This window comes from Entelurus aequoreus, linkage group LG23 (assembly GCF_033978785.1).
Source record: "Entelurus aequoreus isolate RoL-2023_Sb linkage group LG23, RoL_Eaeq_v1.1, whole genome shotgun sequence".
Taxonomy (NCBI): Eukaryota; Metazoa; Chordata; class Actinopteri; order Syngnathiformes; family Syngnathidae; genus Entelurus; species Entelurus aequoreus.
Window position 1 is genome coordinate 10,266,955 of NC_084753.1, and position 10,443 is coordinate 10,277,397.

The following is a 10,443-nucleotide window of genomic DNA, read 5'->3' on the forward strand; positions in this document are numbered from 1 at the left end:
AGGAAATAAGTTATAGTAATGCTTCAAATCACTAAAATACTGTGAATTAAGGCAGACAAAAATAACGAGTTAACTCATGTGATTATTTAGAAAAAAAAAATTGCATTAATCTTATGTAGTTGCAGATTCATCTGATGATTTTTTTTACATTAGTTAATTACCCGCAAAAATAGTTATAAGGTCAATGCAAACACAAACTAAATTTCGTTAAAAAACAAATACTTGGACATGACTGTCGATACAGTAAAACTGTTACCAGGTTTTTAACGAATAAATCATATACATTCAAGTAAAACATTTTTTTTTCTGACTATAAAATTGCATTTGTGTCAAATTAAATGTACTTTCTGATTACGAACAAGTAAAAAAACAAACTGATTAATTGTCAATCTGATTTAAAACAGGAAACAGTGACATTCTGACGATGTGGATTTGCATGAAAACATCGGGGTCAAATAAATAAAAAAATGTAAGCAAGTGATTAACTGTGATTAATCACAAATAATCTAAATTCAAAAGTGTGATTAATCTGATTTTTAAAAAATTTATCATTTCACAGTACTCCTGTAAATATTACTATGAATGTGCCTGTTAGTACGTTACATAATACTTACAGCATGTGTACAAAGGAGGTTTTTTTAAATAGTTTATTAATAAGATGAATTAGCTGCATTGTTAGCTGCCTTTTGCTAGCAGTTTTGCAGTATTTAGTAGGGGTGTTAAAAAAAAAAATTGAATGAATTGCGATTCTTACTTGTAACGATTTTTAATCGATTCTAAAAATCTGTGCTTTTCATATTGTTGATGTAGATGATGTATATCTGCTGCACATATTTACTTTAGAAAACGGATACTTCTCTTGTTGACTTATTTGTATTTGGCTTTATTAAATGTTTGGGTAGAAATTTAGTAAACAAAACCAGTTTTCTTTTAAGTAATCTAGAAATTGATCAGAGCTGTTTATCTAGGTTAAGGAGGAATGTAGTTAATCATAGACCTGGCACCCATTGTAATTAAAAAAATATTAATTTTGAATCGAGAATCGTTCGAATCGAATCGTTCCCCTTAAGAATCGAATGGAAGCGCGTGGTGCCCAAAGATTCACAGCCCTAGTATTAAAAAAAAAAATCGATTCACATCCAAATCGTGATTCTTATCCAGCCTGATTCTAAATTAATTACATTTTAAACATGATCTTTGTGCTTCCTGTTTCCCAGCATGCTTTGCGGCACTTGTTTTGATGTAGTTTATTATTATCTATAGTAGTGTGGGTGAGTGTGGATTCAAACTCACCACGCTGCGCGGGCAGCACTTACGCTTAACTCTGAAGTTATGTGTAAAATTTGAGAACCTTGCTCCAAACTAAGAGCTCATGATTAAAAAAAAGTTTTATAAGAATCAATACAAAAATAAGTTTTTTTAATGGAGCTTCTGTAACCTGTTTAGAAAAATGTTCAAGGTCAATATTATACCAAATAATACATTGCGAGAATCGATTTGGAATCAAGAATCATGTTGAATTGCCCCAGAAATCGGAATCAGATCCCATTGTTTGGTGACCAAAGTTTGACACCCCTATTATTTAGAATGCACAAAAATAAAAAACAAGATTGTGGATAAAAGCGCAGACTTCCTTTTAGTCACTCTCCGCCAATTGAGAAGATGCGTTTGATGTTCAAAACGCCCATCGATCGTAACGAATCCTTCCGATCGCAATCGTCCACTCGGAAGGTCGGACAGGAGGGAGTGAAACACAAAACCTCTCGCCGGGTAGTCACAGTGTTGTGTGCCGCCATCTTTAGAAAACAATTGAATAAACAAACACTAAAAAGTGGGAGAAAAAACGTGTGTACTCCAAACGTCGTCCCTTTGAGGTCCGTCCCCGACAGACGCCAGCACCGCGTCACGTACGCCTCACATGCAACTCCCCATGACAGCGCTTGTTTTTTTACATGTTACAACGGACAAGGAGGGTCGGCAGGAACCCCACCAATCACACACACACACACACCTCCGACACACACACACACACACACACACACACACACACACACACACACACACACACACACACACACACACACACACACACACACACACACCTCAGACAGAGACTGCGGTTGTGGTTCACTCAGTCCAAAGTCTCAGGTGTCCTTCAAAGGTCCTTGTGGAGTCTCAGTACATTGTCTATCCAGAAAACTCAGCTTTTTCAAGCCGAGGTTTTTTTTTTTTTTTTTGTGTGTGTTTGTGGAAATTTCCACCGACTCAGAAAGTCTTGAGTTCGTATTTTTTAAAGTCCCAGTTGCCAATATGGTACTGTCCAAAAGGAAACCACTTCTATACATAGTACTCCTTGTCCTTGTCTTTCGGTCTCTTGTTGGCGGCGGCGCCCCCGGCTTTGGTGGCGGCGGCGGCGCCGGGCGTCTTGTCCTTCACCACGGCGCCGTTGGTCTGCGCCGAGTTGCTGATGTAGTTGCGCGTCTCGTCCACCTGGTAGGAGCCCTCGTCTCTGTTCCTGTACTTGTACATGGCGTAGAGGAGGATGAGGATGCAGAGGGCGGCGGCCGAGACGATGCCCACCACCATGCCCGTGGTGCTGCTCGACTCCCGGATGACCTCCGAGGCCCCCGGCGGTACACGCCGCACCACGCCGGGCACCGTGGGTAAGGCGGCGGGCACCGTGCGCAGCATGGGCGAGGTGACGTAAGGACCCCGCGGCTTGGTGCCGTCCAGGTCGAAGGACGTGGGAAGGGGGAGCAGGACGACGTCCGGCTGCGGGGGTTTTAGCTCGCGGTTGTTCATTTTCCCGGCGGGCAGCTTGGGAGGCGCCGCCGCCGGCGTGCCCCGGGGGTCGGGCAGGGGCGAGGCGGCTGTAGTCCTACCTGCCTCGGAGGCTTTGCTAGGCCTCAAGTCCTTGGCCTCCCACTTGGGCGCGAGGGCTTTGTAGCCGCCTTCATAGGTGGACGTGGTCAAGATCTTATCTGTCACCAGGGAGAAGGGCGTGTAAAAATCTTCGTCGTCAGTCGGGGGCAGGCTAGAGTCGAACGCTTCGCCAGAGCCAAACCCCGAAATCACCATGCCATCATCATCATCATCATCATCACAATCACCGCCGCCTCGGTCCGACAAGCAAGGCACCCCCGCCTCGGTGGCCGCGGCCGAGGGTTCTTTGGTGGTCTCGACAATGGTGAGGAGCGGGTGGAGGGTGGGGGGGAGGGTCATAAAAGAAGAACGGGTGGACACAGAAGGGGTGTCTATGGGGTCCTCCATTAAAATGGGGACGACTAGCTCCCCTCCTGGAAAGGAAAGGACAGAAAGACACCAGTGAGAAGGCGGCCAGACTCCCTGAGCGGCAAAAGAAGCAAAGATGGAAAGAACGTCAAAAAAAAAAAAAGAGCTCAACCAAGGGAGGAAATGGAGGAGGAAAAACAGAAAAGACGGTACCAGTGCAAAAAGAAGAGAAGTTAGAACCAAACAAGACCCAGAGTCCAATAAAACAGCCATTAGTAGAAGAGACTTTGCATCAAAAGGCTTTGAGGGAAGCACGGGGGTGGGGGGGCCACAACAGACCTCCTAAACTAGGGTCTCAAAGTCTGTCCCCCGCTAGAGGGAACATCGGCTCACGTCCAGATTGCCATTCTTAATTATGCTTGTTCCTAATCTTTAAGGAAACGTTTTAAAAAGAAACCTCAATGCAACCAGAAGGAGATTTTCTAACCTGAAACCTTTTTTGATGAAGTTTCATTATAGCTATGATTCCAAATAATACATCGCGAGAATCAGTTTGAATCGAGAATTGACTCTGAATGGAATCGTCCCCCCAGGTATTGGGGTAGCTGGAGGTACTACTACTTCTACCTTGAGCGCCTTAAGTCATTATCACGACAGTGACGATAAACGCTATGGCGATAAACCGCGGTAAAAGGTCTCACGGTTGGTAAAGTAGTACTGTTTGATTAAAATAATCGTACAACCATGATTGAGGAACTTAGACCGGTGACACTGGAGAAACGCCAGCTAGCTTAAATGCTAACATGAAAACTGAAAAACATTAACGTATTTCTCCGATAAAAAAACGACATTCCGCAATCTAACCTCGTTCGAACATTACTGTCTGAGCAACTCAGATATTTCATTGTGAGCCTTGAACCTACAAGCTGTGCCCTCATAAAACAGATCGATCGATACTCGAAGCAATATCACAACAGGAAGTGAATTCGTGTGACGTCATATAAACCGGATGTTACGCACCCAAAACCCGTTTTTGTTTTATTTTTATAAAAACACTAAAATCTTTACAAATTAAAACTAAAGAAGACGATAAACATATTCAAACACTCAATTAAAAATAAGTAGCCAGAACAATTGCATTATATAACATTTCTTCCGCCAAGAAATTATAGTGAAGTGAAGTGAATTACATTTATATAGCGCTTTTTCTCAAGTGACTCAAAGCGCTTTACATAGTGAAACCCAATATCTAAGTTACATTCAAACCAGTGTGGGTGGCACTGGGAGCAGGTGGGTAAAGTGTCTTGCCCAAGGACACAACGGCAGTGACTAGGATGGCGGAAGCGGGGATCGAACCTGCAACCCTCAAGTTGCTGGCACGGCCGCTCTACCAACCGAGCTATACCGCCCCATTTGTGTTGCTATGTATTCATTTTTTTTTGTTATACAAAATTTGGCTATAAGTGTGTGAGTACTTTTTGAGCGCATTCAACAATACCGTAATAATAATGATAATATTTGTTTTTATTTACTTCAGGGATGTAACAATGTAAAAACGTTAACCCACAACTACTAGTGGAGGATAACGAACAAGAACTAGGTTAATTTTAAACATGATCTTTGGGCAACCTTTGACAAAAAAGGTGCTTAAAAACAATGCTGGGAGTGCTTCCTGTTTCGTTTAATGTCGTTTATTATTACCTTTGGTAGAATGGGTTAGTGTGGACTCAAACTCACCACGTCATGTTTTTATTTGATAGCTTGCTTCACTTACGCTTAACTCTGAAGCTATGTGTAAAGTTCGAGAACCTTGCTCCAAACTAAGCGCTTCAACTGGACGTCTACACTGTGGGCCTAGCCTGGTCGCTCACCTGCCAGTTTGTCAAGGAAACATGCAGAGAAATATAAATATGAATAGTTTGCTGTTCTGTTGTTAACCAACACAGCAGAACCTACTGAGCACCGCCATTGACAGATCGACAGGTTAAACAAAACCATCATGGCGTCATACCGCCAGACCCTCAGATGTTGTGAATAAGGGTGTCCTGATACAGTATTTTCACCTCCGATACCGATGTTAGAGCCTTGACTAAGGCTGATATCGACATCAATCTGATACTTGCAATTTTTTTTAGTGTGGAATGTTAGACAAGGTTTGGTCCAGTGAAAACACTCAGTTAAAAATGACAGATATTAAAAAAACTAACGACAGATGTAACGCTGTGGTAATTTGTATAATTCGTTAAATTAGGCTGACGCAGTAAGGACACGTTTGTTACTGGAGGCACATTTTTGCCTTGGAGACTTCTTTTTTATGCTGCCCTTTTTTTTGCTGCAGCTGTTACATATACTGTAATATTGTACATGGTAATTGGGATTTGTTATATATTGTATGTATTATATAAAATATAATATAATATATCAGTATATATTATATACTGAATGTATAATATGTAAATATTACATATGTTTTATATTGCTACTATGGTACATTTTTAGTCTACTTATTACCTGCATTATCCTTTCCATCCTTTGTAACTGAACTACTGTGTGGAACAATTTCCCTTGGGGATCAATAAAGTTTGTCAAATTCTAAGTAATATGCAATAGTGGTGCGCAAAAAATATATCGATTTTGGAATTCATTGTAATCCTATTTGTAACGATTCTTAATGATTTTAAAAAAATCGATTAAAATATGTTTTTTTTTTTTTTAAATCTGTCCTGTCCAGCCACTCAGGCAAATCACATTGTTGATGTAGATGATCTATATCCGCTGTACAGATGTACTTCTCTTGTTGCCTTACTTGTATTTGACTTTATTAAATGTTTGGGCAGAATTTTATTCAACAAAACCAGTTTTCTTTTAAGTAATATAGAAATTTATCAGAGCTGTGTATTTTATGGAGGAATGTAGTTAATCATGTAACTGGCACCCAATGTTATTAAAAAAGTATTAATTTTGAATCGGGAATCGAATCGTTACTCCCAAGAGTCGAATCGAATCGTGTGTTGCCCAAAGATCCACAGCCCTAATATGCAACTATAATTACTTGATACTTGTTTATACTGACAAATGTGATGTTTTACACTGTAATATAGACGCGTGTTACGTATGTTTAGCTTATGTGCTATTGTGTGCCTAGCTGTTGTGTAGCTACGAGCTCCGAGTAGCCTACAGCCTAGCACGTTTACCAAATGACTTTAGTAAAATCGAAGAATTATTGGAGGACATTTAGACAAGTACGATACAAGCCGTTATCAGATAAACACTAAATGATACTTGTTTTTTTGCGGATATCGGACTGATATCCCATGTCAATATCGGACTGGGACCCCCCTACTTGTTACCGAAGGTGTAGTGCACACACAAGTGCATTAAGAAACACAACTTATTTTAACTGAAATGATCTGCAGTTTTCGTTACTAGCAAGTTTATTACAAAACAATAAATCGTTTTCTCTGCTACTAAGTGATGGAGACACAAATAAGTCTGATATCTACAGCATGTTTCCCACAAATTGACAAGTGGGCGTGTTTGCACTCGTTACTACTGATTAAGGGCCATAAAAAAAGGGGCTGCTTACGTGACTTGTTCGGCTTTTAAAGAGGCTTCTGTCGCTTTATCTACACATCCTGTATCAAAACTAGGAAACCACGATGTATGCAGTACTCCAGGTATTTATTATACTGGTGGATGTTTTTGTACGCAACAATCCGGTGCCCTCAAGTTCACTTTAAATCCGAGGTCTTCAACAGGAGATCTGCAGAGGTACTGCAGGGGGTCATAAAATATTTAGTTAATTATATATATATATATATATATATATATATATATATATATATATATATATATATATATATATATATATATATATATATATATATATATATGAATGACACTGTCATGGACACCCTACTCAGTGTACCTTTGAAAATAAAAAAAACAACTATATTATTGTATTTATTTTAGCAATTAAGCTAGCTAGCGATTAGCATTCTAGTTGCCAGCCAGCGATTAACGTGCCCGTTGCTGGCTGCTGATTAGCACTCTAGTTACAAGCTAGCAATTAGTGCACCAAGTTGCCAGCTAGCAATGATTAGCAGACTAGTTTCCAGCTAGCAATCAGCGTTTTAGTTTCCAGATAGCAAATTAGCGCTCTAGATGACAGTTAGTGATTTAGGCACTACTTTCCAGCTAGCGATTAATGGTCTAGTTGCTAGTCAGTGATTTGCGCTATAGTTGCCAGCTAACAATTAGCACACCGGTTGTCAGCTAGCGATTTGCAGACTAGTTGCCAGCTAGGAATTAGTGGTCTGGTTTCCAGCTAGTGATTTACATACTGGTTGCCAGCTATCGATTAACGGTCTAGTTGCTAGCCAGCAATTAGTGCTGTAGTTGTAAACTAGCGATTAGTGCTCTAGTTGCCAGTTAGCGATTTACACACTAATTACCAGCTCGCAATTAACGCCAAAGTTGCAAACTACCGATTAATGCTTTCGTTGCCAGCTAATGCTTTACACACTAGTTGCCAGCTAGCGATTAAAGGTCTGATTTGCTTGCTAGCGATTAGCTCATTAGTTGCCAGCTAACGGTTAGCAGACTAGTCACTATCTAGCGATTAGCACTCTAGTTGCCAGCTAGAGATTTACACACAAGTTCCCAGCTAGCGATTAACGGTCTAGTTGCTAGCTAGCCATTAGCGTGCCAGTTCCCAGGTATTGATTATCACACTAATTGCCAGCTAGTTATTAGCGGCATTCCTGCTATTATTCAAATATCTTAGTGTTGCACAATAACAAAATATGACCACTTTGATTTAATACATGTTTTACAAGTAGGGGGTCCATGCTCCATCAATTTGGGGGTCCTTGGCCTGAACAACATTGAAGACCCCTGCTTTAAAGGGCTCATTTTAGCATGTTGACATCTCAAGTAGATCAAAATGGTAACATGGTAAAAAAAAAACAGAAAAAAACGCTTACACACAAATCTCCCCTACCTGTCCACTTCTTGTATGGACATAAATGACACAAGCCCCTAAGAAAGCACAATCTGAACATAATGAGCTAACAGAGACCTTGTACTTATGTTACAGTACTACTTCATTCTTGACGGTAAAACACATTGAACTAGTTGTGGACTCCCCTGGCCTCTTGCCTTTTGACCCCTACAGTTACCACAGTGGCACAAAGTCATTCAGCAGTTCAGCGACACCTGAATGTTTTCGTTAGGGGTTTAATAATCGCCTGTAGCGGCTAATGAGCGCTATGCTCTTCTCTCATTGGTCAAAATAAACCAATTCTAAACTACAGTGGAACCTCCAAATTGAAATGTCCTTAAAACAAATGTGTTCCTTTTAGCACCTAGAACACAAATTTTACATTTTGATACGTTGGCATGTTCAAAAGTTGATAGTCTTCCGCTGGTTCACATACGGAAACTTTATTACGACTTTTACTGTCAAGTTTAATGTCCTCTTGGTGCTGCGCCAAAGCAGAGAACCTCACAAACTGTTGAAAAGACTTGGAATGTTCGTGTTTACGTGCTAGAGCACATCCACTTTACTGACACCTAGTGATCAGTGACCATTTATTTATTTTAAAAAGACGCCATAGATTTGACTGATCGTTGACTATGGGCCAGATCTTGAGTATAAGATTTGTCTAGGGCTGGGCAACAAAAGGATATAAATATTTATCACCACAAACACGTAATTGATATCAATAAAAATGTGTTCGGTAAAACGTTCAATATTGTTTTTTCTTCTTCGTCGGAAGAACACGAAAGTTGCAAAGCAAGGTTGGTTTAAGAACCATGGCACTCACTCTCTATTAACCGAGCAAAGCAGGAAGTGACACGCTAACAGCCAATCCGGCAACAGTATCAACTTTCAAGTTTGGTTTCGCCATCTTGTTGTCTCGCTGTTGATTATTCGCATGGAGTGACGAAAGAATTTTGATTTTTTTGGACTACGGACTGTAGTCAGACCAATGTCGCTCGTGCCCATCAAGAACGCTAATACCACAGCACCTTAGCCGTGCTCTGGATTATAACCTTAGAGGAAGGTCACAGCTTAAATGCAAATGTTAACATTTAATATATTTTTCTCCTTGTCCTTATTTTCCATAGGTCATACAAATATCAATAATTATCGATATCAAACACTTCCATTGTGATAAGAGTTTTCAGCCATATCGCCAAGCCCGAGAATCGACTTTGAAAATCCTTAGTCAAAGACTGCCTTACAATTGTTTACAGGAAAACTACATATTGTTAATAGCTGCCAGCTGCCAACTGGTTGTTAGCCATGATGCTAGCAAAAAATTCCAGTGGAGGGTGGGGGGGGGGGGGGGCGTTTCACATATACTCATATTAGGGGTTGAACAGACTTGACGACGTTATGGCAAACTTTATATTTTAATTATCTTTTTTTTAAGATCTTGACTGCATTTACAGTATCTGTTTTTGTCAAAGATAAGACAATTTTATAGCCCTGCTAAATTCCTGAAGTGTAGTGGAGATGTCTCCAGCACCCACACCTTCTTCAAGAACAAAGAGTACTTTACTGTCGGAAGATCACTAACTTTTATTGTATTTGTCTTTTGGTCAAAGGTTACTCTTCAAATGGGCTTATTTCGTCATTGATGTTGTATTAACTGTATTAATCAAAAAATAATATTACAATCAGATAAAGTGTGTTGTTCATTCTTCTCTCTCCTAAGATGAGAGACTTTGCCAAAAACCCTCCGGTACCTCCTCTGATTCCCAAAAGCAATACAAGGATCTGAAAGTTTTTCTTGTCTCTCTTTTCTCCCTCTTTCTTTCTTCCTGTAACAGCGTAAACTTTTCTCCTCAGTACTTTGATGTTTATTTGGGATCCCAAGCTTAGCTCTTTATTGAATCGAAAACAAATACCAAAACAACGTTCAAAAGCACAATGACGTTTGAGCTTGACGTCGACTGATTTCGGAAGTAAATTGCAACTATGTTATTACGGATACATCTTCTCAAAGGACAATAGTATAGGAAGGTTGAGGGTAATTAGCCTCTGAGGTTCCACTGTTTTCATTTATTTCCTTATTGCTAAAACGCTAGCTGGTGAAACATTCAGATGTGTAGTGAAGCTGCTCATCCTCTTGTCAAAGTGGTTTGTTCGTACATTGCAAAGGCTCACAAACAAGGGCACGAGAAAGATGCAAACCTTATGGA

At 40.2% G+C, this 10,443-nt stretch overlaps 1 protein-coding gene across 2 annotated transcripts in view; it reads right to left on the bottom strand.

The window, feature by feature from the left end:
• Positions 1–2,180: 2,180 nt before the first annotated feature.
• LOC133640407 (neurexin-3b) overlaps positions 2,181–10,443 on the bottom strand; it is an 869,211-nt gene continuing 860,948 nt past the window's right edge. For both annotated transcript variants that reach the window (XM_062033799.1, XM_062033798.1), the window contains one exon: positions 2,181–3,296. In XM_062033799.1, the coding sequence (XP_061889783.1) occupies positions 2,338–3,296 (959 nt within the window). In that variant the 3' untranslated portion in view covers positions 2,181–2,337. The remainder of the gene's footprint in view (positions 3,297–10,443) is intronic.